Raw genomic sequence first — 20647 nt, forward strand, 5'->3', positions numbered from 1 at the left:
CTTCAATGGGAGAGTGGGAAGAGGAGTGTGAGAGTGACAACGGCTCGACAATGGGAAGAGGAGTGTGAGAGCGACGACGGCCCGAAAATGGGAAGAGGAGTGTGAGAGCGACGGCGGCCCGAGAATGGGAAGAGGAGTGTGAGAGCAACGACGGCCCGAGAATGGTAAGAGGAGTGTGAGAGCGACGGCAGCCCTAGAATGGTAAGAGGAGTGTGAGATCGACGACGGCCCGGGAATGGGAAGAGGAGTGTGAGAGCGACGACTGACCGAGAATGGGAAGAGGAGTGTGAGAGCGACGACTGCCTGAGAATGGGAAGAGGAGTGTGAGAGCGACGGCGGCCCGAGAATGGGAAGAGAAGTGTGAGAGTGACAATGGCCCGAGAATGGGAAGAGGAGCGTGAGGGCGGCGGCAGCCCTAGAGTGGGAAGAGTAGGAGAGTGAGAGTAACGACGGCCCGAGAATGGGAAGAGGATTGTGAGAGCGACGGCCTCTTCCCATTCTCCCTTTGAAGATGTTTTAATATTTGAAATAAATCCTGGATTTTACAGACCGGTGAGTGCCATCCACTTTTCTTTTTGCGTGGACTATGCCATAATTGATGTTTTGTTCATCTTACCTAACAATGAAGTTAAAAAAGTTGTGCATGTCCCATAGTAATTATAAAAGCTAAGCAAAAAAAAAGAAAAATCCCGCACTATAGAATAAAAACAATAGCATTTATTAATTTATTAGCACATCCAGAACAAAGTAGTAAAACTTCACACATTTAAAAACAGTGCATCCTAATAAGAGTGTCCATGACCTACGTGTTTTGCACCAATATGCGTATGCAGGTCTTGTTTGTGGCACGCTGATCTGAGTGATAGCCAGGTTAATTACATGTTCATGAATCTAGTTCACAGTTGAAAGCTACGTTAGTGCTGAGCGTATGTGTATGAGGAAAAGGTTCATACCAGGATGGCATCCTATTCACAACAATGTATACATATAGGACAGAACATAAGAATATTAGAATCCTCCAATATCTATACCTACAGTGTTTTTGTCTTATTTCCTGCAATATATTTAGTGTATTAACGCAAGATCTGTAAGGAGATTTGTGCCATTTGGATATCTGGAATCTAATTCCAGGACCCTGAAGGCTATCCAAAACATACAACAGTCGTGGATTTTCATGGGAATCAAGTCCTCCCACATTTTCTATTATTCTAGAGTGTGGGAGAAAATTGGAGAACATGAAAGAAACCCTTGTAAACGAGGACAAAAGTTGTGAACTGATCTTGTACAGTGAAGGAAATAATTATTTGATCCCTTGCTGATTTTGTAAAAACCCAATAACAAAGACATGAACAATATATAATTTTAGGGATAGGTTAATTTTAACATTGAGTGATAGAATATCAAAAATAAAAACCAGAAAATCACATTTCATAAATTATTATAAATGTATTTGCATTTTGCAGTGAGAAATTATTTGATCCCTTTGGCAAGCAAGACTTAATAGTTGGTGGCAAAACCCTTGTTGGCAAGCATGGCAGTCAGACTCTTTTTTGCAGTTGATGATCAGATTTGTGCACTTGTCAGGAGGAATTTTGGTCCACTCCTCTTTGCACATCATCTTTAAATCATTCAAATTTTGAGGCTGTCGCTTGGCAACTCGGAGCTTAAACTCCCTCCATAAGTTTTCTATGGGATTAAGGTCTTTAGGCTGGCTAGGCCGCTCCATGACCTTAATGTGCTTCTTTTTGAGCCACTCCTTTGTTGCCTTGGCTGTACGTTTTGGGTCATTGTCTTGCTGGAAGACCCAGCCACGACACATTTTTAATGTCCTGGCGGAGAGAAAGAGGTTGTCACTCAGGATTTTACGGAACATGGCTCCATCCATTCTCCCATTGATGCGGTGTAGTAGTCCTGTGCTTTTAGCAGAGAAACACCCCAAAAACATAATGTTTCCACCTCCATGCTTGACAGTGGGGAATGGTGTTCTTTGTGTCAATGGCAGCATTTATCTTCCTCCAATCATGGCGAGTTGAGTTAATGCCAAAGAGCTCAATTTTTGTCTCGTCTGACACAGCACCTTCTCCCAATCACTCATAGAATTATCCAGGTGTTTATTATCAAACTTCAGATGGGCCTGCACATGTGCCTTCTTGAGCAGAGGGACCTTGCAGGCACTGCAGCATTTTAAACCTTTACTGTGTAACGTGTTACCAACGGTTTTCTTGGTGACTGTGGTCCCAGCTGCCTTGAGATCATTAACAAGTCCCCCCTGTGTATTTTAAGGCTGATCTCTCACCTTAATTTTTTGTTTGAGTGTATATGAGTTGGTGACTCTAGGTTAAGCACCTGTTCACACTTAGTTTATGCTTGGATGTGACGGTCAGTTTTTTGAAATTTATATTCATTTACCTTCTGACTGAGCACTCCACCTCTTAGCCGCAGACGTTTTTAATCACAGCAGGGCCACCAACCCTCCACAGAGATATAGCTTCCAGTCTTAGGAGAGGATTTACATAGGTTCCTATGCAGATGAAGACTTTAGTCTAAGTGAGGATTGGCATTAGGTTAGGGTCCTGGAAAACGAGAAATGCCTTAACGTGGCTTCCTGGTACACATAAATTGGCCATTTTATGCGTTAAACTTTCTCAAATTTTCATATTTCTAATATAGTAATGCAATTCATTTTTCATATTTCATGTTTGCATGCTATGGCGCTACAGAGTGCTTCCTTTTTTGTTTGAGTGTATGATCTTGTCCCTGACATCCTTATAAAGCTCTTTGGTCTTGCCCATGTTGTAGAGGTTTAGAGTCTGACTGATTGAGTCTGTGCACAGGAGTCTTTTATAAAGGTCACTATATAAGACAGCTGTCTTTAATGCAGTTGATTAGGAGCGTCTAACTGGTCTGTAGGAGCCAGAACTCTTAATGGTTGGTAGGGGATCAAATACTTACTGTATTTTTCGGACTATAAGATGCATCGGACCATAAGACGCACCGCAATTCTAAATTCAGCTTACCAGGGAAGAGATCGGCACAGGTGGAGGAGGGGTCACAGGGGTCGTTCGGTGGTCCAGGCAGGTGCGGTGGCCTCTGGGAAATCCCATCCCAGACTGGTGCAGTGGCGGTGCTTTGTGTTGCGGTGGTGCTCTGTGGGGTGGCTGGACTCTGTGAGGCGACGGGGCTCTGTGGGGTGGCTTGGGCTCTATGGAGTGGTTTGGGCTCTGTGCGGAAGCTTGGCTCTGTGGGGTTGCTTGGGCTCTGTGGGGTGAATTGGGCTCTATGGGGCGGCAGCGCTCTGTCCTGGGGCAGTAGCGCTCTGTCCTGGGGCGGCAGCGGCTCTCTGTGCTGTGTGGGGGGCTTCGCCGGCATTACATCAAAGCCCAGAACCCCCCTAGCTCCGTTGCTGAGACGCAGAGGCCTCCAGAAGGATGGCCGTCGGGGGGGACTCCGGAAAGATGGCCGCAGAGAGCGGCGTATGCTCATATTCAGATCTCGGGAGACGATCTTGGGATGAGATCTCATTGCCGAGATCTGAATCTGAGTATGCGCTGCCCCTGTCGGCCATCTTTCCGGAGGCCCCTGCATTGCAGCAACGGAGCTTTGGGGGCTTCCAGGCTTTGATGAAATACCGGCGGAGCTCCCCACACAGCACAGAGCCCCGCTGCCATCACACCACAGAGCCCCAACACCACCGCACCACAGAGCACAGCCACAGCGGCACCAACCTGGGAAGGGAGGCTGCATCGGGACCACCGCCGCCACAGGATTTGTAAGTATATTGCGACCAAGAGACGCACCACTATTTTCCCCCAAAATTTTGGGGGAAAAAAAGTGTGTCTTACGGTCCGGAAAATACGGTATTTCCCACTGCAAAATGCAAATAAAATTATATAATTTATACAATGTGATTTTCTGAATTTTAGTTTTGATATCCTATCTCTCAATGTTAGAATTAACCTACCCTTAAAATTATAGACTGTTCATGTCTTTGTCAGTGGGCAAACTTAACAAAGTCAGCAAGGGATCAAATAATTATTTCCTTCATTGTATGTGGTCAGACTTTAATCCAGGACTTCAGGAGCAGTGCTAACCACTGAACCAACTACCCCACTTGAGAATGGCAGAATGGCTTGGTTTTAGTAATGCCTTCCATCCACTAAATTTTTTACGACACATGATTTTATTTTGTGATAGGAATAAAATGAACCAATGGATAAAAGAATTGTCTCTTTTACTATGTTCTCATAGATGACGCTTGGGTTTTTTTAATGCCCAGAACACCTTTGTCATTTATTTGCTATTGCTGATGCAGCTGCATTTTCCACAGTATCGCTGTACAGACCTCGTGGCTGAAGTCTGCACGTCCACAGAGTTAAGGCCCCGTCTCACATAGCGAGATCGCTGATGCGTCACCGATTTTGTGACGCAACAGCAGTCTCGCCTGCGATCTCGCTACATGTGGCACATAGCGGCGACCGGCCCTCCCCGTTGGATATCGCTGATCGTGCTCGACTGTCCTGGGCCATTTTTTCATCGTCGGCGTCCTGCTGGCCAGCAAGCATCGCTGTGTTTGACGCCGACGAGAGACCTCGTTGCGATGCAGAACTCAGGGACGCAGGCTGGAATCGTTCAGAATAGCTGTTGTGTGACAGCGCACCAGCGATCTTTACCAGGTTGCATCGTTGTCGGGATCGCTGGTACGTCGTTGAAGAGATCTGCCTGTTTGGCAGCTTACTAGCGACCATGTAGCGACGCACCAGCGATCCCTACCAGGTGGTATAGTTGTCGGGAACGCTGGTGCGTCGCTATGTGAAACGGGACCCTTACTCCGTATCTATCTTAATTTGATTATCACACTCACACAAAAGTGTAGGGGTTCTGTTATAGGAAAGCAATTAAAGGGAACCTGTCTTGTCTCAAAATGCTGTTAACCTGCAGATATCTGGGTGTTAAAACTGTGCGGCCGCTGTGCTATTAACCTGAAGACTGACCCCATATCTGCAGATTAATAGCATTATTTTTCTTTTTAAATACCACGGCCCCTTTCACCTTTTCTGTGTATTTAGAATGTTACTGATGGACCACATTTATTTGTTTGGTGCTTTGTTTAATAATAGTGAGTTTTTCTTTTCTATGTCTTTCAGTGGATCTTTTTGCACTGCCTCGTGGGACACCCTTGTACGGTCAGCCATCTTGGTGGGGAGATGAAGATGCTGCCGGAAGAGCCAAACACCAAGATAAGGATAGCAAACTTCAAGATTCTGGTGCTACAGGTATGATACAGTTATAATTGTCATTTTATTAAAACATTTTCTTCGGGTTTTACAGAAAGGCCCCATTTAGATGGGCTGATAATCGTCCCACCTTAAAAGGCTGAATGATGAGCAGTTTAGATTTCACCACCCAATCAATTTTCACAGCAAATGAGCTGCCACATGGATCTGTTTTCTCTTCCGTTTTTTTTTTTTTTTTCACAGAAGTAATGGCTTTGTTCCAAGCCAATAAATAGACTAGAAAAAGATCATGGGTTTTTATTCATATTTATTACTAAGTAATTCATCTGTAAGACACGACCACAAATCAGAAGTTAATGAGAAACCTTCCTATATGCGTCGTGATTCATTGAACTCCATATACTTGAATGGCAGATGCTAATCTTTAAAGATGGGTCAGAATAGGACCACTCTTCAATTCGTGATATTTATGGATGTGTATAGATCCATGAAACTGTCAGGGAAAAACCTGAAAACACCGGGACGTGTCAGATAGACTTGTGAATGTAGCCTAACCTTCCTAGTTTGAATGCCCTTCAGTTTTAAAGGGAATCTGTCACCCCTTTTTTGAGATATCATATAATGATATCATTCAATTGGGTGTCACATAAGGATTCTCTTAGTACTTTTGCTTCCCCCTGACCCCGCACCTTTCATGCATAAATACCTTTTTTATATCGGTTCAGATGTATGTAAACTGCCGCTGTCCGGTCCGATGGGCGGGGCTTATTCACCTGCTCCCCCCTCCCTGTCTTGCTCTACACAAGAAGAAATGCTTAGAGCAAGACAGGGAGGGGGGGCAGGTGAATAAGCCCCGCCCATCGGACCGGACTGTGGCAGTTTACACACATCTGAACCGATATGAAAAAGGTATTTATGCATGAAAGGTGCGGGGTCAGGGGGAAGCAAAAGTACTAAGAGAATCCTTATGTGACACCCAATTGAATGATATCATTATATGATATCTCAAAAAAAGGGATGACAGATTCCCTTTAATTTATACTTTTTTGCAGACTCGAGGACAATTTTAAGTTCTATTCTTGATTTTCTTTACTTTTTGCTACAATATATACAAGCAAAAATACTAATACAATACTTTTTACAAAAAGAGAAATGTTTGGTTCAGGTAAATTTAATTTTTGTATGGGGCCACGAGTGTATACCAAGGCCTTTTTGTAGCTACTGATTGATTTTTAATTATTCACAAAATTATATGCAACTCGATGAACAGCATGAACAGACATTATTGGTTTGCAGTGAAGGCAATTATGTTGTATTGGATCATCCTATCCAAGTTTTTATCCAATACAAAATTTGTGTCCCTGCATTATCATTTTTAAATAGGTATTATTTCTTAAATAAATGTATAAATGTAACAAGGAAAAAAGTGAAGCTGTCACGTCGGCGGCGGTAGCCGCCACCGTCCCAGCAACAGCGGGGCCCGCCGCCGCCTTTACTTACCTGCGCTCGCCGCGCCGCTCTGTGCCCGCCTCCTCTTCTTCTCCTCCGTCCAGCATGTGCCGGCTTCCTGCGGGCTCCTTAGGCCGCGGGCGCGCGCTCTGCAGATCCTTTAATCCTGCAGCGCCGCCCAGCGGTCTGAGCGCCCAATCAGCCGACTTCTGCAGGGTATATCAGGCGTCTCCAACATGGTGGAGACGCCTGATTATCGTGTGGACTTCCGTGCGGTATCCTGGCCTGGGTGTTTAGGGGTTTCTCCCCTTCTCACTCCTTACACTCCTCTGCCCAGTCCTGTACTCTGTGCCTCTGCTCCGTCCTGTACTCCGTGCCTCTGCTCCGTCCTGTACTCCGTGCCTCTGCCCAGTCCTGTACTCCGTGCCTCTGCTCCGTCCTGTACTCCGTGCCTCTGTTCTGTCCCGTACTCCGTGCCTCTGCTCCGTCCCGTACTCCGTGCCTCTGCTCCGTCCTGTACTCCGTGCCTCTGCTCCGTCCTGTACTCCGTGCCTTCGTCCTGTGCTCCAGTGCCCAGTCCTACACTCCTCTGCCCAGTCCTGTACTCCGTGCCTCCCTCCTGTACTCCGTGCCTCCGTCCTGTACTCCGTGCCTCCGTCCTGTACTCCGTGCCTCCGTCCTGTGCTCCAGTGCCCAGTCCTACACTCCACTGCCCAGTCCTGTGCTTCGTGTCTCCGTCCCGCACTCCGTGTCTCCATCCTGTACTCCAGTACCCAGTCCTATACTCCAGTTCTCAGTCCGGCACCCTCCGCTCAGTCCTTCGAGCCGCCCCTCTTGGTTCTAGCAGTCGCGGTATCTGTCTTCTGAGGGTCTGTCCCTAACGGCCCCTGTATAGGGGTCGGCACCACCTGGCGCGCTCACCCCTGGGAGCTCCAGTGCCGCGATCCAGAGGGTCCACTCTCGGACGTAACCTATTTTGTTATCACAGCATACGTCACAGAAACATACAGTGGTTATGGAAAGTATTCAGACCCGTTTAAATTTTTCACTCTTTGTTTCATTGCAGCCATTTGGTAAATTCAAAAAAGTTCATTTTTTTTCTCATTAATGTACACTCTGCACCCCTTCTTGACTGAAAAAAACAGAAATGTAGAAATTTTTGCAAATTTAAAAAAAAAACAACCCTGAAATATCACATGGTCATAAGTATTCAGTATTGGTGTTGGGTGGCTTTTCTTTGGAGGGCCGCACAGCCCTCCATGTGATAGCCAGAGGTAGCCTGACTGCCATTAGGTAACAAGATGAGATCCTAAGACCCATTGTGAGACCATATGCATGTGTAGTGTGTCAGCAGTTCCTGCATGATGAAGGCATTGATGTTACGGACTGGGCGTCCCATTCTCCAGACCTAGGACATCCTGTCTCGTTCCATCCACCAACGCCAAGTTGCATCACAGAATGTCCAGGATTCAACTGATGCTTTAATCCAGGTCTAGGAGGAGACCCCTCAAGGGAACATCCTCTACCTCATTAGGAGCATGCCCAGCTATTGTAAAGCGGTCATACAGGCACGTGGGGGCCACACACACTACTGAGCATCATTTCCTTGTCTTTAGGCATTTACACTGAAATTGAATCAGCCTGGAATTTCATTTTTCACTTTGATTTTGAGTATCATTCCAAATCACTCAATTCCAAATCCAGACCTCCATGAGATATTAATTTTGCTTTACATTGATCATTTTCATGTTTTATTGTTCTCAATGCATTCCACTATGTAATGAATAAAGATTTGCAACTGGAATATCTCATTCGGTGATAACTAGGATGTGGTATTTTAGTGCTCCCTTTATGTTTTCATGATATAGACTGCTCAAAAAAACCTCCTCTGGAGGAGGATTTGAAAGTAATCCAAGAGTTTAGAAGGATTCACAGCTGCCTTAAGTGTGGCAATTCCAGACCAAAAGCAGACTTCTAAAGGCATCAGGGAAATCGTAAAACACCAGTGCAATCACATGCCCATGCATATGCACAATAAGGGCACAGTCAGATGTTCGAATAAATCAGACTGCAATGCTGGGACTGGCCGGCGGCTCTTCCTTCCTGAACGTGACAGCTGCATAGAACAATTTGAAGCCGCTGGCATTGCGGTCCTATCATTAAATGCAAAAGAGCTGAGAAGAGTCACGTGACCAGTAGCCCATTATCCTCCAGTGCTGTTATATTCCTGAACTACAGCCCGCCCCGGTATACCCAAAAGTACAAGGTGCTCAGATGCATGTCCAAGGTACATGTATCAAGGCTGAAACCTGGTGCCTGGCATCACTGTCTCTCTCTTCGGTCGAAATGAACATGAAGAGGAAATCCGAGATCAGCTACAGCCTGGACTTCTACTTCATGTTCAGTTCCTGCGAAGGCAAGGACAGTGATGCAAGCGCTGATTGGGCGCCGGGCACCATGTGCTATTCCACCACATCATAGCCCTGGGACGGGAAGTGAGTATAAGTTTGATTATTTTATCAGGGCCGAATATTTAGTTTAAAAAGGGGTTGTCCTAGTAGTGGAAACCCCTTCCTGTCCTGTGACACAGCGTATGTGTCATGAAAGTCGGTGCCAATCCGACCTGTGACGCATATGCTGCTCCTCCCCTTCCCTCCGCTCCCCCGCCTTCCGATCCCCCCTACACCCTCCCAGTACCTCCTGAGTCCCGGCGTCTCTCCCGGTGTCCCTGCTGAATCCTGCATGGGTGCCGCCATCTTTCAAAATGGCGGGCGCATGCGCAGTGCGCTCGTCGAATCTGCCGGCTGCAGATTCATTCATTCATTGCAGGTACAGATAGGTAGATCCTATCATAGTGATCAAAATAAAATAAATTAACCCTCCGTTTATCACCCCCATAGGAAGGAACAAATAATAAAATAAAGAAATTTGTTTTTTCCGTTAGGGTTGGAAATAGGGTTAGGCTTAGAATTAGGGTTCAAATTAGGGTTAGGGTTGGAATTAGGGTTAGAATTAGGGTTGGGATTAGGGTTGGAATTAGGGTAAAGATTAAGGTTAGGGGTGTGTTGGGGTTGGGATTATGGTTAGGCCTGTGATTAGGGTTAGGGTTGGAATTAGGGTTGTGGTTAGGGTTAGAGGTGTGTTGGGGTTAGGGTTGAGTTAGAATTGAGGGGTTTCCACTATTTAGGCACATCCAAACGCGACAAGGCGCCACCATTGCTTCCAGCCAATTTTGCGTTCAAAAAGTCAAACGGTGCTCCCTCTCTTCAGAGCCCCGGCGTGTGCCCAAACAGTGGTTCCCCCCACATATGGGGTACCAGTGTACTCCGGACAAACTGGACAACAACTTTTGTAGTCCAATTTCTCCTGTTACCCTTGTGAAAATAAAAAATTGCGGGCTAAAAAAATCATTTTTTGAGGAAAAAAAATTATTTTTTATTTTCACGGCTATGCGTTATAAACTTCTGTGAAGCACTTGGGGGTTCATAGTGCTCACCACACATCTAGATAACTTCCTTGGGGGTCTAGTTTCCAAAATGGGGTCACTTTATGTGGGGTTCCTACTGTTTAGGCACATCAAGGGCTCTGCAAATGTAACATGACGTCCGCAGACCATTCCATGAAGTCGGCATTTCAAAACGTCGCTACTTCCCTTCTGAGCTCTGACGTGTGCCCAAACAGTGGTTTCCCCTATATATAGGGTACGAGCGTACTCAGGACAAACTGGACAACAACTTTTGGGGTCCAATTTCTCCTTGTGAAAATAAAAAATTGCGGGCTAAAATCATTTTTTGAGGAAAAAAATGATTTTTTATTTTCACGGCTCTGCGTTATAAACTTCTTCATAAAATGGAAAGTCCAGCTCCAGGAATAAAATCCAAGAAATTCTTTATTAATTTCAATAAAACAATAATATGGCTGCTATAATCATCATTGCGGTTTACCCTGGCATGGGATTACTACATGGAGATTTGCCCAGGAGGTTCTGAACGCGTTGCGAGCGCAATGCGCTCTTAAACTCAGAATGAGCTCAAGGAGATAGCTGAGCAGCATTTCAAGACAATACACAAGTGAACAAAATTAATTAAAACATACAAAAAGGAAAAAAAGTGAAAGAAATAATATACAGTATATACATAAATATGTGACATACAAAAATAAATAATACTTATATATAACAGAACAGAAAATAAACAATTACAGTGGGGCAAAAAAGTATTTAGTCAGTCAGCAATAGTGCAAGTTCCACCACTTAAAAAGATGAGAGGCGTCTGTAATTTACATCATAGGTAGACCTCAACTATGGGAGACAAACTGAGAAAAAAAAATCCAGAAAATCACATTGTCTGTTTTTTTTCATTTTATTTGCATATTATGGTGGAAAATAAGTATTTGGTCAGAAACAAAATTTCATCTCAATACTTTGTGATATATCCTTTGTTGGCAATGACAGAGGTCAAACGTTTTCTGTAAGTCTTCACAAGGTTGCCACACACTGTTGTTGGTATGTTGGCCCATTCCTCCATGCAGATCTCCTCTAGAGCAGTGATGTTTTTGGCTTTTCGCTTGGCAACACGGACTTTCAACTCCCTCCAAAGGTTTTCTATAGGGTTGAGATCTGGAGACTGGCTAGGCCACTCCAGGACCTTGAAATGCTTCTTACGAAACCACTCCTTCGTTGCCCTGGCGGTGTGCTTTGGATCATTGTCATGTTGAAAGACCCAGCCACGTTTCATCATCAATGCCCTTGCTGATGGAAGGAGGTTTGCACTCAAAATCTCACGATACATGGCCCCATTCATTCTTTCATGTACCCGGATCAGTCGTCCTGGCCCCTTTGCAGAGAAACAGCCCCAAAGCATGATGTTTCCACCACCATGCTTTACAGTAGGTATGGTGTTTGATGGATGCAACTCAGTATTCTTTTTCCTCCAAACACGACAAGTTGTGTTTCTACCAAACAGTTCCAGTTTGGTTTCATCAGACCATAGGACATTCTCCCAAAACTCCTCTGGATCATCCAAATGCTCTCTAGCAAACTTCAGACGGGCTCGGACATGTACAGGCTTAAGCAGTGGGACACGTCTGGCACTGCAGGATCTGAGTCCATGGTGGCGTAGTGTGTTACTTATGGTAGGCCTTGTTACATTGGTCCCAGCTCTCTGCAGTTCATTCACTAGGTCCCCCCGCGTGGTTCTGGGATTTTTGCTCACCGTTCTTGTGATCATTCTGACCCCACGGGGTGGGATTTTGCGTGGAGCACCAGATCGAGGGAGATTATCAGTGGTCTTGTATGTCTTCCATTTTCTAATTATTGCTCCCACAGTTGATTTCTTCACTCCAAGCTGATTGGCTATTGCAGATTCAGTCTTCCCAGCCTGGTGCAGGGCTACAATTTTGCTTCTGGTGTCCTTTTACAGCTCTTTGGTCTTCACCATAGTGGAGTTTGGAGTCAGACTGTTTGAGGGTGTGCACAGGTGTCTTTTTATACTGATAACAAGTTTAAACAGGTGCCATTACTACAGGTAATGAGTGGAGGAAAGAGGAGACTCTTAAAGAAGAAGTTACAGGTCTGTGAGAGCCAGAAATCTTGATTGCTTGTTTCTGACCAAATACTTATTTTCCACCATAATATGCAAATAAAATGAAAAAAAACAGACAATGTGATTTTCTGGATTTTTTTTTCTCAGTTTGTCTCCCATAGTTGAGGTCTACCTATGATGTAAATTACAGACGCCTCTCATCTTTTAAAGTGGTGGAACTTGCACCATTGCTGACTGACTAAATACTTTTTTGCCCCACTGTATATGCGCCAGATCAATAAAAAGCATGAACTCTTTTCTTAAATTCGTACCCATAGGTACACTTGTAGCAAGAAGGTAGATCCACAATGCTTCTTTAGCTCGGAGTAATTTTCCTCTGTCTCCACCTCGAACTTTTCTTTTGATTTGTTCTATGGCATAGATTTTAACATATGAAAGATCCCTGTTATGAATAGAAACAAAATGCTTTGACACATTAGATATATTACGAAGTGTGGGCTGTACAATGTCATACAAGTGCTCCCGTATTCTATATTTCAATCTGCGGATAGTTGAGTCCACATATTTTAGTTTGCAATGAGTACATTCCACAACATAGACTACAAAATTTGAATTACAATTCAAACATTCTTTAATTTTGTAATCTTTATTATTGAGAGAGTTAGAAAAAGATAAGATTTTAGATGAAAAAACACGTTTTACAGGGAGACTGACCACACTTATAATAACCCGCTATTGATAACCAATTCTTATTTTTATAATTTTTGTTCATACAATACAAACTGGGAGACAAAGAATTTGCCAGGGTCAAAGCTCTTCTCGAAACAATCCTAACACCATTCATTAATAAATTGTCCATAATACTATCATTATGAAGTAAATGTAAATTTTTATTTATTATATTACTAATTTACTTAAAATATGGACTATAAGTAAGAACTAATGTGGGACGATCATTTTGTTGGTTTTTATTGTAAGAAATAGGTTTAGATTTAATTAATGTTTCTCTTGTTTTACTATTCACAATGTTGGCAGCTCTATCTATTGTCCAATTTGGATAACCACGTTTGTTTAGGTGGGTTTTTTTTTAGAGCAAAATTCCCTGTTAAAAGAACTCTCCTCACTACAATTCCTTTTTGCTCTAGTTAGTTCGCCCACAGGGATTGCTTTAATTGTATGAGCGGGATGAAATCTGCGTGCATGCAAAATTGTATTGCCTGCAGTTTCTTTGCGGTAAGTAAAAGAAGACATACATTGGTGCGGTTTTCCAGTTAAACAACGATCTAAAAAACAAATCATAGTTTTATTGAAAAGATAAAGCTTAAATTAAATTGATTTACATTGATGTAATCCATGAAAAGGTCCAAATACAAACGGATTTAAATAAAAATCTCTTATCATTAAAATCCACTATGTTTGCTGAAGTATATGAAAAGAGTTCATGCTTTATTATTGATCTGGTTGGTGTATATAATTGTTTATTTTCTTTTCTGTTATATATAAGTACTAGCTGAAGAGCCCGGCGTTGCCTGGGCATAGTAACCAACTGTGGTTAGTTATAACAAATTATAATCATTATATCTAATATATAAAGCTCAATGTGTGTATGTATGTATGTATGTGTGTGTGTGTGTGTATGTCTGGGATTGGCATCCGCACCGTCGCAGCTACAGCCACAAAATTTAGCACAGTCACACGTCTGGACCCCGAGAGCGTCCTAAGCTATGTTGTGAGGCGAAATTTTAACCCCGCGCGTTGCAATTCACCAAACAATTTTGCCCCTATCTACATAATGGGGAAAAAGTGTGTGCGTATCAAGCCCTGCCTATCATTATGATTTCATAATGGTTTCCATGGCGACGCTGATTCATCATAGGTTGCAAGCCCCGCTGCTCTTTATGATGTCATAATGGTTGACTATGGGATGGAGGATGTGTGATGGGTATATGGGCACTGGACTATGGGATGGAGGATATGTATGATGGGTATATGGGCACGGGACTATGGAATGGCGGATATGTATGATGGGTATATGGGCACTCGACTATGGGATGGAGGATATGTATGATGGGTATATGGGCATGGGACTATGGGATGAAGAATATGTGATGGGTATATGGGCATGGGACTATGGGATGGAGGATGTATGATGGGTATATGGGCACGAGACTGGGATGGCGGATATGTATGATGGGTATATGGGCACTCGACTATGGGATGGCGAATATGTATGATGGGTATATGGGCATGGGACTATGGGATGGAGGATGTGTGATGGGTATATGGGCATGGGACTATGGGATGAAGGATATTTATGATGGGTATATATGGGCACAGGACTATGGGATGGAGGATGTGTATGATGGGTATATGGGCACGGGACTATGGGATGGAAGATGTGTGATGGGTATATGGGCACTGGACTATGGGATGGAGGATATGTATGATGGGTATATGGGCATGGGCCTATGGGATGGCGGATATGTATGATGGGTATATGGGCACGGGACTTTGGGATGGAGGATATGTATGATGGGTATATGGGCATGGGACTATGAGATGAAGGATGTGTGATGGGTATATGGGCACTGGACTATGGGATGGTGAATATGTATGATGGGTATATGGGCATGGGACTATGGGATGGAGAATATGTATGATGGGTATATGGGCACGGGCCTATGGGATGGAGGATATGTGATGGGTATAAGGGCACGGGACTATGGGATGGAGGATAATTATAATTTGCTATAACTAACCACAGTTAGTTACTGTGCCCGGGCAGCGCCGGGCTCTTCAGCTAGTTGCACATAAAAACCGTGCATCTAATCCTATTCTGTGTGATACTGTCTGCTGAGCCGTGTATCTAATACTATTCTGTGTGATACTGTCTGCTGAGCCGTGTATATAATCCTATTCTGTGTGATACTGTGTGCTGAGCTGCGTATCTAATCCTGTCCTGTGTGATACTGTCTGCTGAGCCGTGTATCTAATACTATTCTGTGTGATACTGTCTGCTGAGCCATGTATCTAATACTATTCTGTGTGATACTGTCTGCTGAGCTATGTATCTAATACTATTCTGTGTGATACTGTGTGCTGAGCTGCGTTATTGGAAAGAAGGGTGCCAATGTTGACCACTGATATTTTTTTTTTGCAAATGTCAGAAATGTATTTTGTACATTTTGAGTTGTTTGGTTAATAATCTCACTATACCAGAGAAAAGTAAGCAATTACATTTTACATTTAATTTCATAATAATTCTGCACACATAGCTTTTCCCCTAAGAAAGACAAAGCATCAATTTTGCTTTCTTAAATAGGTTTATTAACCTTCTGGATTGTAGCACTGTAGTTGTTCAATTGCTAAAATTAAACGTCAAAAATATAAATTTCCTAATAACTGTGAATGCAATGTTTATATGTAGTACACCAGTTCGCTAAAGCAAAAGTGCCCACATCAGATGAGGCCATGCAATGTAGGGTAGGTTCCAGTACTGCATCACCTCAGCCCTCCTTCACACATCTGTGTCCGTCTTTGTTTAAAGACTTACTTAAAAAAAAAAAAAAAAAAGGTACAGATGTCATCAGTGTGTCTGTTTTTACTATCCGTGTTCCATCGGTGTGTGCGTTTTTACCATCAGTGTGTGATCAATGTGTCCGTTTTTACCATCAGAATTTTCATCTGTTTGCGTTTTTACCATTCGTGTGTCCGTTTTTACAATCAGTGTGTCATCGGTGTCCGTTTTTACCATCAGTGTGTCATCAGTATATCCGTTTTTACCATCAGCGTGTCATCCGTGTTCCTTTTTACCATCAGTTTGTCCGTTTTTACCATCAGTGTGTCACCTGTGTCCGTTTTTACCATCATTGTTTCATCAGTATGTCCGTTTTACCATCAGCGTGCCATCTGTGCTTGTTTTTACCATCAATGTGACCGTTTTACCATCAGCGTGTCCATTTTTACCATCAGTGTGTCATCCGTGTCCGTTTTTACCATCAGTGTGTCTGCTTGTGTTTTTCATGGACCCATAGATTTGTATTGGCCCTTGTCATCCGTGGTGCTGGAAAAAAAAACGGACACGTCTCCATGTGGTATGCAAGGACACAGAGTTTATGTTAAGACACGGACGTGTGAGTAGCACCATAGGTTATACTGGGTACTTGTGTTAGCCGTGAAACATTTGGATACCACATGTACTGGAAACATGGACGTGTGAAGGACGCCTTAGAGGAATCAGTCAGCATGATCCACCCCCCCAAACTGTTTATACCCACACGTTTACTGATGCAATCTGTTGCTTCATATGCAGATGCACCTTAATTGCTCGGTAAGTGTCCAAACACTGTCCAGTTCTCCGCCACCCTGGCTTTAGTCCCCTCTCAGTGGCACCTTCCTCCGCTGGACTGATGGCTGACTGTGGGGCACGCGCTCTTCCACCTTATTGGCCTGTTCTGCCGATCAGTGCCGGCCCCAGCAGTCGGCCTCTACTGATGCTTGTATGTTTGTCATCACCTATCCTGTAGTGAGACCTCGGGATCACCCGATTAGGCAAAATGGCTGCCCTTACACATGGAAAAAGACATGTCCAATTTGACAATAATATCAGACTCTAGGATAAGAGAAGAGACATAACTTTATTGTTTCAATATATAGGTGATACATTCCTTGTAAGGTTAATGTAGGGATTCTACTCGCTTAGGTGCGACGGGAGACAGGAGGCAGGTTCCCTTAAAGTTTATGCGGTTTATTACGTCATAAACCAAACAGCATGTCACCAAAATAAACAGCCTTCAGTTCAGGCGACAAAATAACATCAAAATGTCCTTTCCTTCAGGCCCAGTCCGTGAGCCTCAGCGCACACAGGAGGTGTATACACTCCTCACATACAGCTGCTTGGTTCAAGAGCAGGCCACATTATAAGGGTGTAGCCACAACCACGAACCCAGCAGCTGACTGGTCACATGACTGTGACCTCACCACAGGTCCTTCAAAATAATAATAATACAGCAATATTTGTTATGCCTTACATTATGAAGGCAAGCCATTTATGAGACACATAACTCCCATCGATTATACGACCCTTAGCCCTGCCACATACCTCCCCCCTCTGCCTAAAGCCATGGGGCTTGGCACTTTCACCTACCAGGCAAGGGATTCTGGAGAGGGCATCGGCATTCCCATGTAGCTATGCTCTACATGGAAGCTGAAGTCTTGTAGGGCTAAGAACCAGCAGGTGACCCTAGCATTCTTACCCTTTGTTTCCCTCATCCACCTGAGTGGGGCATGGTCGGATATTAATCTAAACTTCCGTCCCACCAGGTAGTACCGTAATGTATCCACTGCCCATTTTATGGCCAAACACTCCTTCTCTACAACTGAGTAATTTCTCTCACAAGAAGTCAACTTCCTACTCAAGTAGAGAACAGGATTCTCCTCCCCACGTATCTCTTTGGAAAGGACTGCTCCTACCCCGACATCTGAGGCATCTGTCTGGAGGACAAATTCACGTTTAAAGTCTGGGGCCACCAAAATGGGTTGCTTCATTTCTTGGAAGGCTGACTCTGCTTCTTCTGCTTTGTCCCCTTAAGCAGATCAGATAGAGGTGCTGCCATTGTGGCGAAGTTTGGGATGAACCTCCTGTAATATCACACAATCCCCAGCAAGGCTTTAACTTGCTTCTTTGACAGAGGTCTCGGCCATGTTTGAATTGCCTCTACTTTATTGATTTGGGGTTTGATCTCGCCACGCCCCACTACATATCCGAGGTACTTGGCTTCCTCCTTACCCAAGGCACACTTTTTCGGGTGTATTGTAAACCCCGCCTCCCTTAGAGCGTCAAACACTGCTTGGACCTTTTCCAGGTGAGACTCCCAGTCTGGGGTAAAGATGACGATATCATCCAGGTATGCGGCAGCGTATAGCTTATGAGGAGCAAGGATTCTATCCATAGCCCTCTGGAAGGTTGCCGGAGCTCCCTGCAGGCTAAACGGCATCCGGACATACTGGAAGCACCCGTCTGGTGTGGAGAATGCTGTCTTCTCCTTGGCTTCCTGTGCCATGGGGATCTAACAGTATCCCTTTGTCAGATCCAAAGTTATGTACCTGGCAGGTCCAAGTCTCTCGATGAGCTCATTAACGCGTGGCATGGGATAAGCGTCGAACTTGGAGACCTCATTCAGCTTCCAGTAATCGTTGCAGAACCTCCATTCACCATCAGGTTTTGGGACCAGGACAATCTGGCTCGACCAGCCGCTCTTGGATTCCTCAATGACCCCGAGTTTCAACATACGCTGCACCTCCTTGGAGATTACCTCTCGCAGGGCCTCAGGAATACGATACGGTTTCACGTTCACCCGCACATGTGGCTCGGTCAGAACTTCGTGCTCCTCCACCTTCGTGCACCCCGGCAACTGTGAGAACAGGTCCCTGTTTTTCTGGAGTAACTCCCGGCACTGCTGTTTCTGGGCCTTCGATAGCGTCTCCGCTATGGTAACCGCTCCAACCTCCCCTTCTAGGTTGCCCAGCAAGCACGGAGTTACCGCTGGCTCTCTATCTTGCCACGGCTTGATGAGGTTGACATGGTAAACCTGGTATGGCTTCCGGGTTGGTGGATCTTGTAGTTTACGTCTCCCAGCTTCTCCACCACCTCATATGGCCCTTGCCACTTGGCCAAGAACTTACTCTCCACCGTTGGGATTAGCACGAGAACTCGGTCTCCCGGATTGAACTGCCTCACTCTGGCTGAGCGATTGTAGACCCTGGCCTGAGCCTCTTGTGCCTGGCGGAGATGTTCTTTAACAATGGGCATCACCTTCGCAACCCTCTGCTGCATCAGTGCCACATGCTCAATGACGCTTCTGTGGGGCGTGACTTCGGCTTCCCAGGGTTCCTTGGCTATATCTAGGAGACCTCGCGGATGCCGGCCGTACAGAAGCTCGAAGGGCGAGAACCCCATGGAGGCCTGGGGAACTTCACGGATAGAAAACAGTAAATACAGTAAGAGACAATCCCGGTCTCTGCCATCTTTCTCTATGACTTTTCTCAGCATGCTCTTCAGTGTCTTGTTAAACCTCTCCACAAGGCCATCTGACTGCGGATGGTACACTGAAGTCCTCAACTGGGAGATTTGCAAGACTCTGCACAATTCCCTCATCACCTTGCTCATAAAAGGTGTCCCCTGGTCGGTCAGGATCTCCTTCGGCAAACACGTCCGGGAAAACACATGGACCAGCTCGCGGGCTATACTCTTCGCGGAGGAGTTTCTCAGGGGAATGGCCTCAGGATAGCGTGTGGCATAGTCCAGGATGACCAATATATACTGATGGCCCCGAGCTGATTTAACTAAGGGACCGACCAAGTCCATGGCAGTTCTCTCAAATGGCACCTCAATAATGGGCAGTGGCACAAGAGGGTTCCGAAAATGAGATGTGGGGGCAGTTAACTGACATGTCGGGCAGGACCTGCAATAGTTTGCTATTTCCCGGTGACACCCAGGCTAATAGAACCTCTGTACAATCCGTTACTGCGTTTTTTCCACCCCCAGGTGTCCCCCCAAAATGTGTGAATGGGCCATGTCCAACACTTTCTATAGGGGCGTGATACTATTAACTGCTCTACCACCTCCTCCCTTATTTTCGTGACCCGGTACAACAATTCACTCAACATAAAATAGGGAAACCTTGTGTCTGCTCCCGGCTCTTGTGCAACCCCATTAATGACGGTGACATTGTTAAAGGCTTCCCTCAGCGTGGGGTCCCTATGTTGAGCATTCCCAAAATTCTCCCCGGCCACCCCTAACTCTGGGATGTCAGGGACAGGGGACCCTTCCTCTTCATCCCCAACAAGGACACATAAAGGAAACCCGTCTGCCTCTGGTGGTGGCGATACCTCATTGGGGTGGATTGGTTCCCTGCTCTTGCTAGCACACTGAGAACCCTTCCCCCACAAATCCCAAAACAGACAGAAATCCCGGCCAATAATTATAGGATGCAACAAGTTTCGAACAACATCAACTTCATGCGACTCGGTGCCATGCGCCGTTTCAATATTCACCCTAGCCATAGGGTAGTCCTTTGCATCGCCATGTATGCACCGAACGCCAATCTTTTTACCCGGGATTATGTTGAGAGGGAAACTGGCCCTCACAAGGGTCACCAAGCTCCCGGAGTCTAGGAGCGCTATTGCTGCTCGCCCGTTCACCTTCACGGGACACGCATCTGGCCTCTCGTTAAGTGGCGAGTTCACACTACAAGCTGGATATGTGTAGTATGAACTACGGCGTCCCATGCTGCAGTCCATCTGCTCAGTGGTCTGGGAACAACGGGCAGCTATATGTCCTGGCCTGTGACACTTCCAGCAAATAATATCACCCGGTCCCGCCTCCCCCGCCCCTTTTGACCTTGGACACACCACCCCTTT

At 45.1% G+C, this 20647-nt stretch overlaps 1 protein-coding gene across 1 annotated transcript in view; it reads left to right on the top strand.

Annotated features, from left to right (window-relative positions):
- Positions 1-20647, top strand: part of CEP170 (centrosomal protein 170) — a 235105-nt gene that overhangs the window by 89394 nt on the left and 125064 nt on the right. The window contains exon 7 of the mRNA XM_073560087.1: positions 5145-5273. Within this exon, the coding sequence (XP_073416188.1) occupies positions 5145-5273 (129 nt within the window). The remainder of the gene's footprint in view (positions 1-5144; positions 5274-20647) is intronic.

The sequence above is a fragment of the Dendrobates tinctorius genome, unplaced genomic scaffold (assembly GCF_039654945.1).
Source record: "Dendrobates tinctorius isolate UK_male_01 unplaced genomic scaffold, ASM3965494v1 ptg000293l, whole genome shotgun sequence".
Taxonomy (NCBI): domain Eukaryota; kingdom Metazoa; phylum Chordata; class Amphibia; order Anura; family Dendrobatidae; genus Dendrobates; species Dendrobates tinctorius.